A 24,064-nucleotide genomic window follows, 5' to 3' on the forward strand; every position below is an offset into this window, starting at 1 on the left:
GATAATGATTGATGGAAATTGATTTAGAAGTACACTCAAAAGCTTCATCAACACTGCCTTAAAGTTATTTTAAAGTGAGCTGAAAATGGAAGACTCCAGCCACATAAATACAAAGAAGGCAAATAATGGGCATGATGCTCCTGCACTGAGTGATGAGAAAGACAAAAAAAAAGTAAAGGTCCAGACTAGGGAGACTTGGTCTCGAAAGATTGAGTTCCTGTTGGCAGGAATTGGTTATTCCGTGGGATTGGGCAATGTCTGGAGATTTCCTTTCCTGTGCTATAGAAGTGGAGGAGGTAATTTTATTTTTAATACTGATTGATGAAATGCCTAATTCTGAAAGCCTTGGATGATTGGGTTTGCAAGTTGAGCATTTACTTCTAAAAATGTCTTTGAAACCTGTTGCTTAACCAAGAGGAATTTTTTCTTGATCCCTGATGACTGATTAATGGTTCTGTTTCATTAATTCATTTATTACAGTGTAGATTTGTATTCTTACATTCATTCAGAATAGTTTCCTAGCAGTCTATTGCTGAACCCAAATTATAGCAAGTCAATAATGAAGGAAAATGGTCCCTTGACCTACATTTAAAAATAACCATGATCAATATTGTGTATTTACATTCTCTGTGATTTTGCCAATCATTCACCTTAATGGATTAGCTCCAGGTTTGTGAGGCACAAATTTGTTTTGTGCACCTTTAGCACAGCTTAAGGAATAGCATGTTTGTTTTTTCCTCATGATCTAGTGATATCAAATTAAAATGGGTTAAATTGGTAAACCAGTGCCAAGGAGTACAGGGATCCCAATAGACAATTAACCCACAACCAGAACTGCTGAGCCTACGTTCCTGCTCACTTTAGTTATTTCAGAACACTACCAATCTAGTCATGTTATTTACTGGCTGTGTGCCTCATGAAACACTCCAATGTTGTGAGTACCTGATTTCATTCAGCCTGCAGAACTCAAAAGGAGGTATGTTGTTGTGGAGCAAGTTGTACTGCAGTGCTCCGAAGTAAATATGGCCTGGGAAACACTTTTTTTAAAAATATGGGACTGGCTAAGAAACTGTCTGGGGAAAGCAAGTGGTAGATCCTATTAGAAGTGTTTCGAAGCAAATTGCCGAGATCATTCGGCGGAATGCCTCATCAGTTAAGCATTAAAGCAAGCACTAAGACCTGGCTTGTCTGACACTGAGAAGGGCCTTCCCTTTATATCTCTCATGTACTGAATTCTCATTACATCCTTTTCCAAGAGCTTATCTCTTCATGGTGCTTGAGGTGTTGTTAACGTGGTGATTATGGTATTCCCAATGTGCCATAGTTAGCAGTGACTGGTTGATGTGATCTGGTGGTTATTTAACAATTGTTGTGCAATGTCGTAAGGGCAAAGGCAGAAAATCGTCCTTCCTGCCATTGAGGGCACCTTCAAAAGGCAGTGTCTGAAGAAGGCAGCTTCCATCGTTAAAGATCCTCACTCTTTGGGTCATGCCCTCTTCTCATTACCACCATAATTAACAATTCAGAAACGGCTCCTTCCCCTCCTCCGTCAGGTTTCGGAACAGTTGGAACAGTTTCAGAATATGACCTTGTTATTTCTCTTTTACACTATTTATTTACTGTAATTTATGGAAATTTCTATGTCTGCTGCTGCAAAACAACATGTTTAGCATCATACATCAGTGATAATAAACCCGCTTCTCATTCTGATATGATCACATCATATGATGGGAGTGGCTTCAAAGAAGTTTTCTTGTTGCTAAAGTATGGGAGAAGGAGGAAGAACGCAAAGTTAAAGGCACCAGGTCCAGTGAAAACTTCATCTGTGGAATGTACATTGGAATCTTCTATTAACTATTGTTAACAGACTATTAACTGTTCTTAATATTAACTATTCTTCACCTGACCATCCTATGCTGTCACTGCACTTTCTATATATGATCTTAATGCAAAGTTTAATCGAAAGGAAATTTCATAAGCTTAAACTGCTGTTGGAGGAGAGCGGAGAGTAAACAGCCTTATCTGCAGGAAGTAATTCCAGGTAGTTTAAAGGACAAAGAAAACTCACTGTGAAAAGCTGATCCCAAATACAGAACAAAATCTCTCTATCTCCTCCCTTCAAACTGTTTCAGCTGTTAGTGCTCAAACCTCAGCTTTAGCAGAGAGCTGCCAAGTAATTATACCTCCATTTGACGCTTATCACTGTGATGTTGGGCACTAGCAGGCACATTTGTAGGATTGTCCTTAAAGGAGAAGGGAAATTAGGATCATTTTAACAGTTGAAATTGGATAAACAGTATCTTCTGTCCTATTAGCATTTAAATATATCCCACAGCTCAGAATTGGCCTATGTTCCATCAATCTAAAAGTACTTTAAATGTAATAGCCAACAATCTCAGAACATACCTAAGTGAGCAAAATACAACCAAAGATCCTAATTTGCTAGCATTGACGGTTAAGTATGACAACAATTTTGGTAATGTATTTCCAATTTAACAGAGGTGTAATTGAAATATTCACCTGTAATATATACCGATGTTCAGAGAAAAAAGACTGTCAGTACGAAGTGAGTCTTTTTTTTAATTGTAGGCCACTATACATTTAAAGAATGAATGAAATCATTTATCTTTTGACTATACAATCGAATAGTACACACAGGAGAAGGACTTTCAGTTCATTATTCCCAGCTAGGTCAATTGGCTCTTTGAAAGAGGTATCAAATTTCTTCCAATTCCTCTTCTTTCCTCACTTCCTTTTATGTTGACTTTAATTCCAATTCCATTTTAAACCATTAATGAATGATCACACTGCAGTACACTCCACTCACACCTGACTGCATAGCCAAACTCCCGAGTAATCACATTGTCAAGTTCGCCGATGACACGACAGTGCTGGGGCTCATCACCAACCGCAATGTGACGGCCTACAGGGAGGAGGTGGAAGAGCTGGAGGTCTGGTGCCAGGCAAAAAACCTCTTCTTTAATGTCAGCAAGACAAAGGAGATGACTTCTGACTTTTGTAGAGCTCACACCAATCACACGACCCTCCTCCCCCGTAGGCTGATGGCATAGCAGTGGAAACTGCGAGCAGTTTCAAACTCCTGGGAGTGCACATCTCACACAACTGCTCATGGTCCCAAAACACATCCTACACAGTCAGGAAAGCTCACCAATGCCTCTACTTTCTGAGGAGGCTGGACTATGCAGATCCATACTCACGTCGTTCTATGAGTCGGGAGGAGGAGAAGATGGTGGCACGATGCGGCACGCACGGCCTCTCCGGTGATGAATATCTGTAATCTGTCAAGTAGGAGGCCGTGCACAATTCTGATTTGATGGAGGCAGATGTGAGAGCATGGAGGAACATCTGGTGAAACTTCTGAAATGCCTGTTTCGCTGCCGCCGCTACCGTGTGATCCAGAATCTCCAGAGGGGAAGGCCCTGAATCCTCAGCTTTGCCTGTTGCTTGGCGGCCGGGGCCGGGGTCAAAGCGCTCGGCAGAGATGGTGCTCTGTGCTCGGTGTCAGAGGACTGGTCGGAGGCTCGACGTTTTCTGACGGACTCAGAGTCGGACTGTGGTCGGGTGCTTCCAGGATGCTGCATCGGCAAGCTTGTGGCGCCGGAAGCTCATGGCAGGAGGAGTTTCTTCCTTCTACTGTCTGCGTGAGGTGTTGGGGCTACCAGGACTTTGAGACTTTTTTTTTACTGTGCCCATGGTCTGCTCTTATCAAATTATGGTATTGCTTTGCACTGTTGTAACTATATGTTATAATTATGTGGTTTTTGTCAGTTTTAGTCTTGGTCTGTCTTGTGTTTCTGTGATATCATACCGGAGGAACATTGTATCATTTTTTAATGCATGTATTTCTAAATGACAATAAACGAGGACTGAGTGTCCTCATAATCTAATCTAATCTAAAAGCACAGTAGAGAGCATCCTAGCAAGCTGCATCTCTGCATGATATAGTACCTGCACTGCAGTGGACAGGAAAGCTCCACAATGGGTAGTCAAAACTGCCCAGTGCATCACTGGCACCAGCATACCCACCATCAAGGACATATATACAGACAGATGCTGGAAAAGGGCCAGTAGCATCATAAAGGATCCCACCCACCCTGCTCATGGACTGTTTGTCCCACTCCCATTGGGGAGGAGGCTACGTAGCATCCACGTCAAGATCTCCAGAAAACCAGTTACCCAGTCACATTACTCAGGCAGTAAGGCTGATCAACACTTCCACCCACTTACTCACCCCTCCACACTTCCAACAACCACTACTTTATTGTTTCTTGTCAGTCACCTTATGAACAGACGCTCTTGTGCCTAGCATGATTTTATGGACCAAAAAAAAATCTATCTATGTACATAAGCTATCTTAGGTATTTTTATTTATTGTATTTTTTAAATAATTATTGTGTTCCTTATCTTTTGTGCTGTATTGGTCAGGAGTAACAATTATTTCATTCTCTTGTGTACAGGAAATCACATTAAGCAATCTTAAATACACTCAGTGGCCAGTTTATTAGGTACCTCCTGTACCTGGTAAAGTGGTGACTGAATGTATGTTTGTGGTCTTCTGCTGCTGTAGCCCATCCACTTCATGCTTGGGCGCGTTGTGCATTCAGAGATGCCCTTCTGCACGCCACTGTTGTAAGGTGTGGCTATTTCAGTTACTATCACCTCCTGTCAGTTTGAATCAGTCTGGCCGTTCTCCTCTGACCTCTCTCATTTACGAGGTGCTTTTGCCCACAGCGCTGCCACTCACTGGTTTTTTTTTTTTTTTTTTTGCTTTTCGCACAACTCTCTGCAAACTCTAGTTGTGTGTGAAAATCCCGGGAGATCAGCAGTTTCTGAGATACTCGAGCCACCTCGTGTGGCACCAACAATCATTTCATCGTCAAAGTCACTTAAGTAACATCTCTTCCCCAATCTGATGTTTGTTCTGAACAACAACTAAACCTGTTGACCATGTCTGCATGCTTTTATGCATTGAGTTGCTGTCACACAATGGGTTGATAAGATATTTGCATTACAAACAGGTGTACAGGTGTATCTAAAGAAGTCACACAATGTGTGACTTATAGTTTATAATTTTTACTATTTCCTGTTGGATTTTTATACACTATATGCAGAGGAGATTTCACGGCGTGAGCCCCCAAAGAACGGGTCTCAGTTTACTTCATATCTGATCAATTCCTGATTGAGACCAGCATTCGGTTATTTTTTGATGTGTATTTAATATTCCAGTTACTTTTGAGTAATCTTGTGTGTACGTGTGTGTGTGTGTGTGTGTGTATATATGTATGTGTGTGTGTGTGTATATGTATGTATATGTGTGTGTATATGTATATATATATGTGTGTGTGTGTGTGTGTGTATATATATATATATATAAATAAATAAAATCGGTTGATTTCGAGCGTTCTTGTTCATTTAAATTATTCATTGTGGGTTATATGTATAAATGAGGAAATTACACTAACACATAATATGCTTGAAGTAAATACAAAGTTTGAACTGCATTCCCAGAATCTTGTGTCTTCCTTTGAATTGGTTTAATATTTTGAAGTTACAAACGTAAAATTGATGATGAACCCAAGGCCATTGCCAACCTGTATTGAGCACAGTGAGACATTCAAACTATAAAAAAATACAGCAAGAGCTAGTCAAGTTACAAAAAGCAGGGCAGCGAGAGTTCTTCAGAAGGGAAGACACGATTGAGCTTTTATTTAAAAGAAAGGCAGAAAAACAATATGGTTTACACCAGAATTGAAGGGCAAATTTATTAAAATGGAACTAGACACTGGTTCAACTGTTTCAGTCATTCCACGAGATGAGTTTGAATGACATTTCAAAGATACTAAACTGAAGGCTGCAGATGTCCAACTAAGAACTTATACTGGAGAAAAGATAATTTCTGTGGAAATGACATTTGCAACAGTGAAATACAGAAACCTTCAAGCCAAATTGAACTTGTATGTAGTACAAACAGGGGACCAGCATTGTGGGGGTGTGATTGGCTGAGACAACTATAATTTGATTGGCGATCCATTCACCATTTGCATGCCACATCCCCTACAATAAAGTCAATAAGTTAAGATACCACAGCAGTATTCAAGATGGTGTTGGGAAACTCAAACATATCAAGGGTGAAATAGCGTTAAATGAAAATGTCGCACCCAAGTTTTACAAAGCTTGTGCAGTTCCTTATACCATCCATGACATAGTAGCCAGTAAGCTAGATTGTATAAAGGCCAAAGGAAAAATTTCCAAGGTTGCGAGGCGCCCATGGGCAATGTGAGTGGTCCCAGTAGCCAAAAAGAATGGGTTTATCAGGATCTGTGGTGATTTTAAGGTCACCATCAACCCAGGACTGAAGGGAGATCAATACCCTTGGCCCAGAGCAAAGAATATTTTTGCAAACCTTTCTGGAGGAAAATACGCCAACAAAGTGGACTTAGCTGAAACCTACTTTCAGATGGAGATGGAAGAAGAGTTCAAAGTGTGTCTCAGCATAACCACTCACAAAGGGCTCTATCGCTGTTATAGGGTTATTTTTAGCTTAGTATCATCTCCTGAACCTGGATGACATCATCGTTACCTGTAAGGATGACAAGGAACATCTCCAAACCCTCAAGACAATGTTAAAAAGATTAGAAGATTAGGCGCACAGAGAACAATGCGAATTCTTTAAACCGATCATCACTTATTGTGGTCACACTATTGATACACAAGGATTCCACATGTGTGCTGAGAAAATTCAAACAGAGGTGTGGTGATATCACATGTCACGTGACAGAGTTCGGAGCATGCACAAAACCGACAGAATGATCGAGAAGCTTGTATGTTAGACGTGGTTGCTGTTTGCTGTTAAATAAAAGTTCTAGATATGTTCTTTCAGAATATGTGCCTTTATGAGTAACCTACGGTACGTATAAAGAACACAACATGGTGTCAGAGGTCAGTCTGGAAGAATAATTCAGTTCACTAACATGGGAGAAGCGAAGGTAATCAGGAAAAAAAAGCGCAAACTTTTTTGTTGTTTGCTGACAGCTGTAAGAATGGAAGTTTTGCAACCCCCATCAATGCTTCAGCTGACTGGAAACGTAGCTGAAAATGGAAAAGATTTAAACAGCGTTTTGAAATTTATTTATCGGTGATCAGAGCAGATAATAAAACGGAGAAAATAAAAGCTGTAATTCTACTCCACGTGATTGGGGATGACGCAATTGAGGTATATAACCATTTTACCTTTGAAGATGATAATTTGAATCTAAGAGTGATAATCGACAATTTTGAGTCATTTTGCATACCAAAGCGCAATGTGACGTATGAACGGTATAAATTCTTTACATGCAAGCAGAAAGCTGGTCAAACTACTGATCAATTTGTTACGGAATTGAGAAACCACAGTAAAACATGCGAGTTTGCAGAACTGACGGACTCCCTCGTTAAAAACAGAATTGTTTGCGGCATTCTGGATAATGCTCTGAGAGAAAGACTCTTAAGAGAACCAGATGTAAATTTGGAAAAAGCTTTGATTCTCTGCAAAGCTTCAGAAACCGTAAAGTCGCAGGCTAAAGAGCTTTTTTATTGAGAACTGCAGTGTACACGTTGTGAATAGCCATGAACATGTTAGAAAAAATAATGAAGCAACTACGAAACGGACAGAGAGCAAGACGTCGTTTGAAAGAAAAAAACTTTGTGATCGCTGTGGGCGGCAGCACCGACCTAAAATGTGTCCAGCGTATCAGAAATTGTACAACAACTGTGCTAAGATTATTCATTTTTCACGCTGTTGCAGAAGTAGAAAGGAAATAAAACACGTAAATGCAGTGCTTGAAGATGAACGTGAGGAGTTTTATATAGATGTGCTCTGTGAAAATAAACAAAGTAAGAATGACTGGAATATTCTATGCAAGTGAATCAAAACAATATTCTGTTTAAACTGGATACTGGAGCATAAGTAAATATTCTTGCAGAATCTGAGTTTAACGCATTAAAGCCAAGACCAAAGTTACATCAGACAAATATAAAATTGACTAGGTATTCAGGTGCAGACATTCCAGTTGAAGGAACATGTGTGGCAAGAGTATCACACAAAAATATGGTGCACACGCTTTCATTTGTGGTGGTGCCAAAAAATGTACAGTCAATACTTGGTTTATCTGCCTGTGAGAGACTGAATTTGGTGAAAAGGGTCTTAGTCCTGGACAGTGATATAGAGTCAGAATACAGTGGACAGAGGTCAAACTTGCCGGTACAGTACAATATGGATCTGAAGCCAAAGAGTGACAGAAATCATGATCCAATTGAAAGGCCAAAGAATATGTCGCAGTTGTGGTCCTTTTTAGGATTTGTCAACTACTATAACAGGTACCTACCAAACTTGGCTACTGTGTTCCACCCCTTGAATTCATTACTGCATATCAGGAAGAAATGGCAATGGACAAAGCAGTGTGAGGTGACTTTCCAAAAGGTAAAATAAATGGTGACATCAGACAATGTACTGACACATTATGATTCACATCATCCAGTGAAGCTTGCCTGTGATACCTCACCTTATGGTGCAGACATGTTACACGTTATGAGTGATGGAAGTGAATACCCCATAGACATGGTGTCACATTTTCTTACTGCTGCAGAGAAAAATTACACACAGAGTGACAGGGAGGCCTTGAGTCTGGTTAGCAGTGTGGAGTGTTTCAACCAGTACTTGTATGGGAGAGGGTTTATTCTCATTACTGATCACCAACCGCTGGTGTCCATTTTCAATCCACAGAAGGATATTCCACTAACAGCAGCAGCACAAATGCAGAGATGGGCTCTGTTTCTTGGAGGCCACAATTAAAAGGTCAAATTCAAAAGGATGACTAATCATGGAAATGCTGATGGATTGCCCTGTTTCCCTTAGAAAAGGAATTACAGGAAAAATTTACAAAAAAGACACTCCTCTTGACCTATCCTCCCTAATGCAAATTGGAAAGTCTCCCTATTATGGCAGAGATGATCCAAAGGGAAACTAAAAAAGACCCCTCCCTCTCTCAGGTCTACATGGCCACCCAAAATGGCTGGAATATGCTGCTGAAACTCCCGTTCCCCCCATTTTTACCAGTGCTGAGATACACTTGCCCTTGACGGAGGTTGCCTTATGTGGAGATTGAGGGTTGTTGTACCATCCAAGCTGAGAGCTAAAGTTTTTAAGGAGTTATATGCCAGTTATCAAGGCATGGTCAAAATCAAAGCGTTGGCTCAAAGCTTTTTTCTGGTGGCCTGGGATAGATCAACAGTTTGTATGGGATGCCAACTTGTTCAAAGTTTAAAGTACATTTATTATCAAAGAATGTATATATTATACAACCATGACATTCGTCTCCTTACAGGCAGCCACAAAACAAAGAAACCAAATAGAGAATATTGAAGCAAAAGAAGGCCGTCGAACACTCAAGGTGCAAAGACAAAAAAAAACAAACCGTGCAAACAATAAGAGTGAGCAACTAGCATTCAGAACTGAAGTTCACGAAAGTGAGTCCACAGCCAGGCAAATTCATTTGCAGGCTGCGGCCGCAGTGAATACAGAGATGAGTAAACCATGATTGCATCCAGCCCCAACTCTCAGACATTATCATTCTTGCCCAGAGCTTAAATCATCCAAGCATCAAGTCGTTCCTTGTTTGCAGACCGCTTCACTTCACTCTCAGGCCTGACATCCACTGCCTTGATTCAGCCCAAACCTAACATTTCCAAATCGGCTCAGCACCGAAATTGATCAAAACTTGGGTCTTTCCTCACTCTCGGGCCCAGGCTCTGCCCTAACTCTGCCTCGCCTCTGCTCTCCTCACCCTGGTTCAGCCGCATCAACTTGTCTCCAAGTCCACTCCAGCAACAGTGATAGATCAGCTCATTCCCCGCTCTCCAGTCCAGGGCCCACCGCAGTGACTTCCTGTACATGCCACACCACAACCTTCCTGCACCTTCAAGTCTTCAGTTCACACCATAAAAATGTCAGATCATACCGCAGTTCAAAAGCTCAAATCCCACGGGGAAATTACAGGCTATTGATTGCAGTGATCCTTTACCAGAAAAAATATAATAAATAAAGTATTTAGTTGTTTTCTTTGTTTTATTTACAAGTAGCAGCTGAGGTTCACCAGCTCTGTCTTAAACCAGAAGATGCCAAGAGCAGCACCCCTTCATCTCTGGGAAAGGCCTGCACTGCCCTAGCAGAGGATTAGTGTGGATGTTGCCGGACACAACTTTGACACTAAGTTGTGGACACAACTTTCTTGGTAGTAGTGGATGCAGCTACAAAATGGCCAGAAGTGTGCCCAATATCCTCCACTACAACCTTGCAGACTGTTGATAAATTGAGAAGCCTCTTTGGAAGGACTGGTATTCCAGGACACTTGGTCAGTGACAATGGACCACAGCTTGTTGCAGAACAGTTTCAGTCATTCCTAAAAATGAACAGAATAAGACATATTACACCTGCACCATAACCACCCAGCTGCCACTGGCTTGGGGAAAGGTTTGTTCAGAGACTAAAAAACACGCTGCAAGCAATGTCAGCACAGCATTCTCCACCACACCAAACCAGAAGCTTGCCAATTTCCTCCTTGCATATCACAATGCAGCATACTCCACAACCAGCAACTCACCAGCTTTGCTGTTCCTGGGTCATTCCTTGTGCTTATGCTTGGACCTCCCCAAACCCAATCTCAGAAGGAGTTTGCAGGACAAGGAGCTGAGACAAATTGAGGACTCCTCAAACAAGGAGGTTCAATGTTTCACTCCTGGACAAACAGTCCTGTTGAGGGACTACAGAGGTAATCAAAAGTGAGTACTTAGAAAGATTAAGGTCAGGACTGGATCACTCTCCTACACAGTGGAGGCTGCATCTGATATCATCTGGAGACAACACATCGATCAGTTGAGGAGGGCAGAGTCAATTGTTAGACAAGAAAGTTGGCAACCACAATCAGAACCTCTTCCTGAAGCCTTGGACTCAACTCTTACAACCACCACGGAGGCAGCCCCCAGAAGCTGAGACTGTTTTCACAATTACAAGTTACACATGCCAAGCAGAGTGACTACCCTTGTGAGGAAAGACGTTATCCCACAAGAGTAAGAAATCCTCAACAATGATTAAATCTTCAGGCTTGAATGGGAGCATTTAAAATTTAATATGCTGTGGATGTCTGCATGTTAGTTGTATTATATAGTATACTGTGTACATAGCTGAGATACCTTCTATATCGAAATGGAGTTCAGAGCTAACTAGGGAGGACTGTTATAGATTTAATATTCCAGTTATACTTAAGTAATCATGGATATATACACGGGTTGATTAAGCATTCTTGTCCATTTAAATAATTCATTATGGTTTATATGTATAAATACGAGAATTGTTAAGTCTGCCTTTGAATTAGTTTAATGTTTTGAAACATATCAATTTTCACTGAGATTAGTGGCGAGGTGTCGACTTCTCTGCAGAGATGCATGAATGGATCTTCTTGAAGCAACAAACCGTTTTGATGTGGTGGAGCTCCTTGCTCGTCAAAGAATACTGAATCCATACCAAGTGAGGTTGCTCACTGGGAATCTTTGTGGTTTTTCAGAAAGCGAGCCAGAATGGTTCAGTGCTTTTCTTGACAGAAAACAGAACCCCCCCCCCCCAGAAAGCAGTCACCCTGTGGTTGGCTGAGCTGGAAAGACGTGCTGAGGAATTCAATTATATGGCACTGTTTTTCTTTAGCATTATGCAACTGAAAAACCTTTTTTGTCTGAAGAGAGATAAGGTGAGTGAGTGGGGCTGCTCACTGGGCTGCTGCTTCATACTTTCAGCATCTTAGTTTCACTATTGATCTGCAATACAGTCTGCGTGGAATCTGTACATTTGTCACGTGCTTCGAGTATTTTCTGCTCCGATTTCAGATTCATATTCAGATTTATTAATCACACGTATCAAAGCACAGAATGAAATTCATCGCTGGCATTAACAACCAATGGATGGGCTGGGCAGCTGGCACTTTGCATTGCTAACGCAGCATGTGCACCATACTCGGCAGAACAATACAGAATTAGATTGGATTATGAGGACACGTAGTCCTCTTTTATTGTCATTTAGTAATGCATGCATTAAGAAATGATACAATGTTCCTCCAGAATGATATCACAGAAACACAAGACAAACAAAACTGAAAAACTGACAAAGACCACATAATTATAACATATAGTTACAATAATGCAAAGCAATACCGTAATTTGATAAGAACAGACCATGGGCACAGTAAAAAAAAGTCTCTCGAAAGTCCTATCACCTCACGCAGATGGAGAAGGAAGAAAAACTCTCCCTGCCATGTGCTTCTAGTGCCGCAAACTTGCCGATGCAGCACCCTGGAAGCACCCGACCACAGCCGACTCTTGAGTCTGTCCAAAAACTTCGAGCCTCCGACCAGCCCTCCGATACCGAACGCTTCGACCCCGGCCCCGGCAACAAGCAATAGGCAAAGCCGAGGATTTGAAGCCTTCAGAGATTCTCGATCACACAGTAGCAGCGGCAGCGAAGCGGGCATTTCAGAAGTTTCTCCAGATGTTCCTCCGTGCTTCTCATGTCTGCCTCCATCAAATCAGGATTGTGCATGGCATCCTACTTACAAATACAATATCATTTCGGAGTGGCCGCGTGTGCTGCGTTGCACCGCCATCTTCTCCTCCCCTCCCCAATGCACCAAAACTGAACGCAACATGTGAAAAAGCAACAAGAGAAAAATAAGCTCTTCTCCTCCCCACCCACCCAAGTGCAATACACAGTCCTCTAACCCCAGACAGGCCATCTTCTTTGGCCTCCAGCCTCCGGCAAATTTGGGGATTCGCAGACACTGAGCCTTCGACTTCCCCAGCAGACTCGCAGAGATTCACAGACTCCGGGCTCTGGCCGCTGGGCCTCGACTTCTGGATGCCCACACTTATGACATAGAGTTCAAGGGCACCAAACAACACAGCAACACTAATGGCTTGTCACATCTTGCAGTGTTGGCAAATGAAGAAAAGTCTTCACACAGTGACCCAGCAGAAGTTTTCCACACTGCATTGGTGGACCAGTTGCTGGTACCAAATTCTGAAATGCAAAGTGAAACAAGGAATGACCCGACATTGTCAAAAGTTTATGAATGCGCTATGCAAGGATGGCCAGCTCATGGTAACCCTATGTTTCCAGAGTTCTCAGTGAGACGAGACCAACTGTTGGTATGTCAAAGAACACTGATGTGTGGATCTCGTGCTGTGGTCCCCTCTAAACTGCGCACCAGAGTGTTAGAAAATATACACAAAGGACACCTGGGTACAGTCAAGATGAAACGTCTCGCCCAGAGCTATGTTGCTGGGAATAGATAAACAGATTGAAGACTTGGCTAAAAAGCTGTCTGGGATGCCAACAAGTTCAAAATGCACTCCCACAGGTACCGTTACACCTGTGGGAGTGGCCATCTTCACCATGGCAAAGATTACATTTTCATTTTACTGGGCTATTCATAGACTCCATGTTTCTGATTGCTGTGGATGCTCATTCTAAATGGCTAGAAGTTATATCAATGAAATCAACCACCTCAGCAAAGACTGCCTCCACTCTGAGGACTATCTCCGCCAGAAATGGCTTATCAGAACAAATTGTGGGTGACAACGGACAACAGTACACGTCAGAAGAATTGAATTGAATTGAATTGACTTTATTTCTTACATCCTTCACATACATGAGGAGTAAAAATCTTTAAGTTACGTCTCCATGTCATGGTCTGGTCCGTGAAATCCACATTCCGGTTCGTAGTCCGGTCCATCCAGGTTTTCCAGTTTTCCCTTGTCCTGTTGTGTGCCTTAATTGAGGCACATGATTCTGATTTTGGGCTGGCTACATAAATAGCTCCTGGGTTCAGCTTCAGTTGCTGGACTGTTCCCTTCCCTTCACCTTCCTCCTGAAGCCTCTCCCTGAAGCCTTGCCTGAAACCTCTGCCTGCATCCTCACCTGTATCATTGTCAAGTTCTACCACCAGAGCAAGACCAGAGCCTTGCTGTGTCTAGATAAGGAACTATCTATCGTTGTTGGGAACTGTCTCTGTGAGCACGCCTTCACTAGGTAGGTCTGGCTGTTTGCCGCTACCTAGTGTTGGGAACTGTCTCTCTGTGTTCTGTGTATGAGTCCCGCCCCTACGTCCTGTTCCCAAGGAGGGGTCCTGGCTCTGTGTTCCATGTTCGTGTCTCTCAAGACCAAGGTTCTGTGTTCTGCACTCCTGTCTCCCAAGACCAAGGCTCTGTGTTCTGCGTTCCTGTCTCCCAAGACCAAGTCAAGGCTTCGGGGTCTCATCCTGTCCTTGTGCCTTGCCCAGCCCAGGAGTACCTCATCTAGTCCAAGCAATGTTCAAGTACCTCGTCTAATCCAAGCCGAGGCTTTGTGTTCTTGTCCTGTGCAGGAGTTCCACGTCCAGTCCTGTAGCCATATCTTGTCCTCGCCTGGATCTGGGGTCCAAGCCCGAGTCAAGACCCAGGTTCCGGGTCCCTGTCCAGTCTCTGGCTTGGAGTCCTTGTCCAGGTTCCAAGTTCCTTGTTCCTCGTCCAGATCCCACTTTCCTAGTCTAGTCCTAGCCTAGGCCCTGTATCCTAGTCTCGTCCAGGGCCTGTGTCTTGTCCAGTGTCATTTCTTCTCCACTTCCCTTGCTTTCTTTACACACCTAGTCCTGTTCCTAGTACTTTAGTGTCTGTGCCTTGCACTTGGGTCCAATCCCAGCACCCCCCATATGACAGAACAGTCCAGCCAGTGAAGCTGAACCCAGGAGCTTTTTATGTAGCCAGCTCAAAATCAGAATCATGTGCCTCAATTAAGGCACACAACAGGAAAACGGAAAACTGGAAAACCTGGAATACAGATTGATGGACTGGACCGTGAACCAGAATGTGGACCTCATGGACTGGACCTTAACAGAGGTACGACCTGTACAAAAGGGACAGGTTACACCTGAACCCAAGGAGGTCTAATACCCTTACTGTCAGGTTGGCTAGAGTTGTGTTCAAACTAGAATGGGTTCAAACTAATTTTGCAGGGGGATGGAAACCTGAGTGATAGCGCTGAAGATGAGGTAGTTGGTCTACAAACAGAGGCAGAGTGTAGTGAGACTCCTAGGAAGGAGAGGCTGATGATAAGGCAAAATTGCAGTCAACAGGTTGCAACATAAAAGCGGACAAAATTGTAAAGAACTGAAGGTGTTACATTTGAATGGATGCAGTATACAGAATAAGGTGGATGAACTTGTAGCACAGTTGCAAATTGGCATGTATGATGTTGTCGGCATCACTGAATCGTGGCTGAAAGAAGATTATAGCTGAGAGCTTAATGTCCAAGGATACACATTGTATCAAAAGAACAGGCAGGAAGGCAGAGGAGGTGGTGTTGCTGTGTTGGTAAAAAATGAAATCAAATCATTAGAAAGAGATGACATAGCGTTAGAAGGTGTTGAATCATTGTGTATAAAGCTATGGAACTGCAAGGATAAAAAGACCCTGATGGGAGTTATATACAGACCCCCAAACAGTAGTAAGGATATGGTCAACAAATTCTAATGGGAGATAGAAAATGCATGCCAAAAGGGCAATGCTACAATAGCCATAGGGGATTTCAATATACAGGTAGATTGGAAAAATCAGGATTCCAGGAGGAGGAATTTATAGAATGCCTACGAGATTTTTAGTGCAGCTTGTTGTTGAGTCTATTAGGACCAGCTATTTTGGATTGGGTGTTGTGTAATGACCCAGAATTGATTAGAGAGCTTAAGATAAAAGACCCCTTAGGGGAAAGGGATGATAATATGATCAAATTCACCCTGAATTTTGAGAAGGAGAAGATAAGGTCAGATGTATCAGTATTACATTGGTGTAAAGGGAATTACAGAGGCACGAGGAAAGAGTTGGCCAGAATTGATTGGAAAAGAACACTGGCAGGGATGCTGGCAAAGCAGCAATGGCTGGAATCCCTGGAAGCAATTCGGAAGGCACAGGGTATATACATCCCAAAGAGAAAGAAGTATTCTAAAGGCAAGATGACACAACCATGGCTAACAGGAGATGTCAAACCCAACATAAAAGCCTAAGAGAGGGCATATAATAGAGCAAAAATTAGTGGGAAGTTAAAGGAATGGGAAGCTTTCAGATACCAACAGCGGGTAACTAAAATGTCATTACGAAGGTAAAGATGGAATACGAAAGTAAGCTAGCCAATAATATTAAAGAAGATACCAAATGTTTCTTCAGAGAGAGGTGAAAGTGGATATCGGAAGGCTAGAAAACAATGCTGGAGAGCTAGTAATGGAGAACAAAGAAATGCGGATGAACTGAATAAATATTTTGCATCAGTCTTCACTGTGGAAGACACTAGCAGTATTCTACAAACTCAGTTGCCAGGGCTCATGAGGTGTGTGGTTACCATTACTAGGGTGGAAGTTCTTGGTAAACTGTAAAGTCTGAAGGTAGGTAGGTCACCTTGACCAGATGATGTACACCCCAGGGTTCTGAAAGAGGTAACTGAAAAGATTGTGAAGACATTAGTAATGATCTTTCAAGAATCACTATATTTTGGAAAGGTTCCAGAAGACTAGAAATTTGTAAACGTCACTCCATTCTTCAAGTAGGGAGAGAGGTAGAAGAAAGGAAATTATAGACCAGTTAGACCAGTGCTTGGGAAGATTGTTAAGGATGCGGTTTAAGGTACTTGGAGGCACATGATAAAACAGGCCGTGGTCAGCATGGTTTCCTCACGGGAAAATCTCGCCTGACAAATCTGTTGGAATTGTTTGAAGAAATAACAAGCAGGATAGACAAAAGGAGAATCAGTTGATGTAGTGTATTTGGGTTTTCAGAAGGCTTTTGACAAGATGCCACAAATGTCGCTGCTTAGCAAGCCATGGTATCACAGGGATGATTCGAGCATGGATAAAACAGTGGCTGATTGGCAGGAGGCAAAGTGTGGGAATAAAGGGAACCTATTCTGGTTGGCTGCCAGTGACTAGTGGTGTTCGACAGGGGTCTGTGTTGGGACTGATTCTTTTTTACATTCTATAATTTGGAGGATAGAATTGATGGCTTTGTTGCAAAGTTTGCAGACGATAAAGATAGGTGCAGGGGCAGGTAGTTTTGAGGAAGTAGAGAGGATACAGATGGACTTAGATCAGGAGAACGTGCAAAGAAATGGCAGGTGGAATACAGTGTTGGGAAGTGTATGGTCATACACTTTGATAGAAGAAAGGAAAAGTTTGACTATTTTCTAAATGAAAAGGAAATACAAATAACTGTGGTGCAAAAGAACTTAGGTGTCCTTGTGCAGGATTCCCTAAAGGTTAATTTGCAGGTTGACGCTGTGGTGAGGAAGGCAAATGAAATGTTAATGTTCATTTCAAGAGGACTAGAATATAAAAGCAAGGATGTAACGTTGAAACTTTATAAACCACTAGTGAGGCCTCACTTGGAGTATCGTGAGCAGGTTTGGGCCCCTTATCTTAGAAAGGATGTGCAATATCTAGAGAGGGTTCAAAGGAGGTTCACGAAAATGATTCCAGGATTGAAGGGCTTGTCATATGAAGAGTGTTTAATGGCTTTGGGCCTGTAGTCACTAGAATTCAGAAGAATGAAGGGGTAACCTCATTGAAACCTATCAAATAGTGCAAGGCCCTGATACAGTGGATGTGGAGAGGACATTTCCTATGGTGGGGGAGTCTAAGACCAGACAATACAGCCTCAGAATAGAGGGGTGTCCTTTTAGAATGGAGATGAGGAATTTTTTTAGCTAGAGAGTGGTGACTGTGGAATTCTTTGCCACAGGCAGCTGTGAAGGCCAAGCCTTTATGTATATTTTAGGCAAAAGTTGATAGATTCCTGATTGGTCAGGGATAGCCTAGTTCTGCTCCTATATCTTATAGTCTTATGGCCTTAGTGTAGAGTGACATGGTAAATTTTATGAGGTTATGCTGTGTTTTCATTTTAATATGGAAATAGTACCTATTCAGCAGTTCATTTTAAAAATATCAGCAATTCTTTTTTGCTGTGAATCTATTTATTGGATGCATAAACTAATGAAATGTCATGGGAAGAGCAGTGAATTCAAAAGGGTTTTTGTTGCATTTGCTTTCATCTCTCTTTCTCTCTCTCTTTCACCCAACATGCATCCCCCCCCCCCACCCACCCTGGCCTACTACACAAATCAACTATTGACAAATGTGTGTCTTCACTCACATCACATTCCTCACACATCGAACTGCAATAGCTTCTCAAGTCAGTAACTTCACCATCTTTGTCTTCTACCAATTGCAGTTTAGTTATCTCTTTGAAGCTGAGAACAGCATGTAGATCCTTTTGTACTGGGCCCAGTTCACATTCCCTTTTCTCTACCAGTTATGAACTTCCTGCCTATCCTAGAATCATCTACCCTGCAGTTTTCCTGGGAAAAGCTTCCCCTAAGATCATTCCATCATAATTCTACTGAACTAGCAATGCAAACTCTCCCTGCCCTCCTATTATATTGCCACCATTGCTCTCTTCCACAGTTCCCACCATGTTCACTGTCTGTCTGAGCATTGATAAGAATGGTACTCGGAATGTGAGGAACACCAGATACACAAGAGATTCTGCAAATGCTGGAAGTTTTTACCCTTCATGGATGCTACCTTACTTGCTGAATTCCCCCAGTATTTTTTGTGCTTTGCACCAGATAATTCAAGAAGTAACAGGCAATTGATTGATCTGTATTGAAAGAGAGAATCTTACCAATATATATAAAATGGTACAGATATGATCAAGTCACTATTTTACTTCAAAATTTTTGAAGTAGCATATAGTATATTTAATTCCAAATCAGGAACCACGTTCATACTTAAAGAGTGCTGAAGGTTTAATGTAACCTGGGATAGAGAAGATAATGGAGGCAAAATCAAGATGGCTGCGACCACGGGAGAATTGGAAAGCTAAATGGACGTTCTCTTGTCATTGGTCCAGAGTATTTTCTGATGATGTAGAAAGGTGCTTGGTAGCTTTCCCATCCAGATACTTTCTAATTTCCCTCTTCCAGCTGACATTTGAGATTCTCATAATATTTACCACATGATCTTTGCTTCTGCTGTTTCCTCACACTACATTTAATGATTAGCATTCAATATCTTTTCTTGCTCTGTGCAGAGGAGATGCTTGCCTTACTTGGAAGTCCTTTGTTTAAAAAGAAAATTAAAAGGTCTAGTTTGTTGTGCTGCGGCCTCACCCTGTTAAATGAGTCGTATTTCCCTCCTGCCTTTGTTTCTCATAGAATCATGGAGGAATATCCAGACTCGGATTTATTTATCACATGTGCATTTGTGTGAACAACCAACATACCTCATACCTTCTGAGGATCCCAGGTACTCACATTTTATTGACTCTGCCTCTTGCCGCTTCTCCCTTCAAGCTCTGAAGGCAACTCTCTCCGCCATGAGGAGGTACTTGGTGTCCCTATCCCAGACCCTTCCACACCTTCGGGACACTTTCTTCACCATCTGTAATGGTCCTACCCGTTATTTCATCCTCCGTCGGATTCACGCCTGCAATCGCCGTTTTTTTGACTTTGTCATGTTAGGCAAAGATCGCAAGATCCTACATCTGCGGACTCCAGAGCCTGCTGGCCCTGACGCTAGCAGGCATGAACTTCAGAGTGCAGCCTCTGCCATTGATCTCGCCGGCTCCAACACCTCAGGGCATATTCAAAACCCAGACTCCAGCAACGACCATGGACACCTTCACAGCGATTGCGCAACCACCAGCTGCAACCCCAGCCTTCAACTCCAGGCCGGGTCTTTATGTGCTGCTGTTGTGACTCCCGTCTCCCCTTCCCCCACCACCACTCCGCAGCCCCGTCTTCCTCAGATCCCACCGTCAACTCCTGGGCCCTCAGATGCTCCATCTTCCTCTTACCCCAACCCTCCCCTCACCATTGACACACCCAGCCTCCCCCCTCCCCCCTCTGATCCCAGCTCTCATCCGTGCCAGGTCTTTACCATCCCCTCCGACCTTCAACTGTCGGAGGCAGAACGCTCTGTTCTCAGTAAGGGCCTCACGTTTGTCCCCCTTCGCCCACACCTCAGCGAGTTCCGTGTTCGCCACGATGCGGAACTTTTCTTCCGCCGTCTCCGTCTCCGAGCCTACTTCTTCGGCAAGGACTCTTCCACCCCCACCTATGACCCCTTCTCCCGTCTTCAACCCTCCTCTTCTTCATGGACACCCCCGCTCTGGTCTTCTGCCTGTTCTGGATCTCTTTATCGCTAATTGCCAACGGGACATCAACTGTCTCGACTTCACCCGCACCTTGTCCCCATTCCAACCTCACTCCTTCGGAACGCTCTGCTCTCCACTCCCTCCGCACTAATCCTAACCTTATTATTAAACCCGCCGATAAGGGGGGTGCTGTTGTAGTCTGGCGTACTGACCTCTACCTTGCCGAGGCACAGCGACAACTCGCGGATACCTCCTCTTATTTACCCCTCGATCGTGACCCCACTAAGGAGCACCAGGCCATTGTTTCCCACACCATCACCAACTTTATCCGCTCAGGGGATCTCCCATCCACTGCTACCAACCTTATAGTTCCCACACCCCGCACTTCCCGTTTCTACCTCCTACCCAAGATCCACAAACCTGCCTGTCCTGGCAGACCTATTGTCTCAGCTTGCTCCTGCCCCACCGAACTCGTTTCTGCATACCTCGACAGGGTTTTATCACCCCTTGTTCAATTCCTTCCGACCTATGTTCGTGACACTTCTCACGCTCTTAAACTTTTCGACGATTTTAAGTTCCCTGGCCCACACCGCTTTATTTTCACCATGGATGTCCAGTCCTTATATACTTCCATCTCCCATCAGGAAGGTCTCAAAGCTCTACGCTTCTTTTTGGATTCCAGACCTAATCAGTTCCCCTCTACCACCACTCTGCTCCGTCTAGCGGAATTAGTCCTTACTCTTAATAATTTCTCCTTTGGCTCCTCCCACTTCCTCCAAACTAAAGGTGTAGCTATGGGAACCCGTATGGGTCCGAGCTATGCCTGTCTTTTTGTTTGGTTTGTGGAACAATCTATGTTCCGTGCCTATTCTGGTATCTGTCCCCCACTTTTCCTTTGCTACATTGACGACTGCATTGGCACTGCTTCCTGCACGCATGCAGAACTCGTTGACTTTATTAACTTTGCCTCCAACTTTCACCCTGCCCTCAAGTTTACCTGGTCCATTTCCGACACCTCCCTCCCCTTTCTAGATCTTTCTGTCTCTGTCTCTGGAGACAGCTTATCCACTGATGTCTACTATAAGCCTACTGACTCTCACAGCTATCTGGACTATTCCTCTTCTCACCCTGTCTCTTGCAAAAACGCCATCCCCTTCTCGCAATTCCTCCATCTCCACCGCATCTGCTCTCAGGATGAGGCTTTTCATTCTAGGACGAGGGAGATGGCTTCCTTTTTTAAAGAAAGGGGCTTCCCTTCCTCCACTATCAACTCTGCTCTTAAACGCATCTCCCCCATTTCACGTACATCTGCTCTCACTCCATCCTCCCGCCACCCCACTAGGAATAGGGTTCCCCTGGTCCTCACCTACCACCCCACCAGCCTCTGGGTCCAACATATTATTCTCCGTAACTTCCGCCACCTCCAACGGGATCCCACCACTAAGCACATCTTTCCCTCCCCGCCTCTCTCTGCATTCTGCAGGGATCGCTCCCTACACAACTCCCTTGTCCATTCGTCCCCCCCATCCCTCCCCACTGATCTCCCTCCTGGCACTTATCCGTGTAAGCGGAACAAGTGCTACACGTGCCCTTACACTTCCTCCCTTACCACCATTCAGGGCCCCAAACAGTCCTTCCAGGTGAGGCAACATTTCACCTGTGAGTCGACTGGAGTGATATACTGCGTACGGTGCTCCCGATGTGGCCTTTTATATATTGGTGAGACCCGACGCAGACTGGGAGACCGCTTTGCTGAACATCCACGCTCTGTCCGCCAGAGAAAGCAGGATCTCCCAGTGGCCACACATTTTAATTCCACATCCCATTCCCATTCTGACATGTCTATCCACGGCCTCCTCTACTGTAAAGATGAAGCCACACTCAGGTTGGAGGAACAACACCTTATATTCCGTCTGGGTAGCCTCCAACCTGATGGCATGAACATCGACTTCCCTAACTTCCGCTAAGGCCCCACCTCCCCCTCGTACCCCATCTGTTACTTATTGTTATGCACACATTCTTTCTCTCACTCTCCTTTTTCTCCCTCTGTCCCTCTGAATATACCTCTTGCCCATCCTTTGGGTCCCCCCCCCCTGTATTTCTTTCCGGACCTCCTGTCCCATGATCCTCTCGTATCCCCTTTTGCCTATCACCTGTCCAGCTCTTGGCTCTATCCCTCCCCCTCCTGTCTTCTCCTATAATTTTGGATCTCCCCCTCCCCCTCCAACTTTCAAATCCCTTACTCACTCTTCCTTCAGTTAGTCCTGACGAAGGGTCTCGGCCTGAAACGTCGACTGCACCTCTTCCTACAGATGCTGCCTGGCCTGCTGCGTTCACCAGCAACTTTGATGTGTGTTGGGTTTTGAAAGCTGTTGTAGCTTTCGGCCAGTTGCGGTAACCGGTGACAGTGAAGGTAGACTCAGAATGAAACCTACGTCCTCCACACAGGAAATGCCTGCATGCGAAGCAGAACGTAGTATCTTTCATGATCGAATATTCCAGCCAGGAGTACAGGTCAAATCAGCCACAAATAAAACTCCTTTGCTGATTGCCAAACTGTTGCGAAGGATACTTCTTCAATGCTGGCCGACGGGGTCCTTCCTCAGGCTGCTGGATAACATCGCTAGCAGTATTCCCACTCGCACTAAGAGCGGCTTCATCCACATTCTCTTCCAAATCCCACTCCATTTCTTGTTCCTCTACTTCGCCCTCACACTCCTTTGATGAACTGCTGGCGTCCTCATCCCCACTTACTTCTTTCTGCATGTCACTTTCAATTAAGACAGGCTCAGGCTAAGACACCACTGGATGAGGTCTTTTTCTGACTAAAGATCAATCCATTTTTCACGCCCGCCAAACTAATGCATGTGTTAGGCCGACACTTGCTTGTAAAAGCACAACGTGCACGTGTGGCATCCGTTCGTCTCGTGAGACCACGGATCTGCACCTGGATGTACTCCCGCGTGAGTGAGAGTGAGTGACATCACCACCTTAAGTGCTCTTAGATCAGCTTAACTGATCGGAGGACAGCAACGGCAAGACATCGACAATGAGCAAAGTGTAGAGTGGATCTGACTGAGTTTATAACTTTTTTGCTGCGTGGGTGCTATGGTAATTGGGAACGCTGTTTCACTAGATCAACTGGAGAAACAAGCTGTATTCAAAACTATACAGAGAAAGCAAAGCAGATGCAGTTAATTTCTTGATGGGGCTATAGCCCCACCTAGCACCACCTTAGCGCCACCCCGATGTTTCTATGTTTCTTATCACTTCTTTTATTGTAGAACTTAGCCTTGAGCAGTTAGTCAAAAAGGTATGGCAAGCTCAGCGAGAAGAGGCTGAGAAAATGACTTAGATGACGGTGAAACTGAAAGGTTTCAGAGAAAAGGCACAGGTAAGAACAGGGATTTTTTTTTGTTGTCTATATATCCTTAGTATTCAGTACGCATGATGGTAGTTGAGGCAGTCGAAAGCTCATCCTGTAAGATGAGGGATTTCAGGATCCCTGACAGTCTACCTGATGAATACGTCTACAGGAAGTGCACCTAACTTCAGCTCCCGGAGTTGGAGCAGGAGCTGGACGTACTCAGGATCATCTGGAAGGCTGAAAAACTCACAGGTGAAATTTTACTGAGGTGATCACACCCAGCGTGCAGGCTTCAGACAGTGGACGGGTGACCACCAGGAGAAATAATAGGAGTAGGCAGTCAGAGGCCATTGCCCTCAGCAACAATTATACCCCTTCGGATACTCCTGAGCGATTGACCTATTAATGCACAGCTGCAGCAGC

At 43.8% G+C, this 24,064-nt stretch overlaps 1 protein-coding gene across 1 annotated transcript in view; it reads left to right on the plus strand.

Moving 5' to 3' along the window:
* The first annotated feature begins 85 nt into the window (after window positions 1–85).
* The window catches only part of LOC140187859 (sodium- and chloride-dependent GABA transporter ine), a 139,444-nt gene continuing 115,465 nt past the window's right edge, over window positions 86–24,064 (plus strand). Inside the window, exon 1 of the mRNA XM_072243654.1 lies at window positions 86–296. Coding sequence (XP_072099755.1) covers window positions 86–296 — 211 coding nt within the window. The remainder of the gene's footprint in view (window positions 297–24,064) is intronic.

This window comes from Mobula birostris, chromosome 25 (assembly GCF_030028105.1).
Source record: "Mobula birostris isolate sMobBir1 chromosome 25, sMobBir1.hap1, whole genome shotgun sequence".
Taxonomy (NCBI): domain Eukaryota; kingdom Metazoa; phylum Chordata; class Chondrichthyes; order Myliobatiformes; family Myliobatidae; genus Mobula; species Mobula birostris.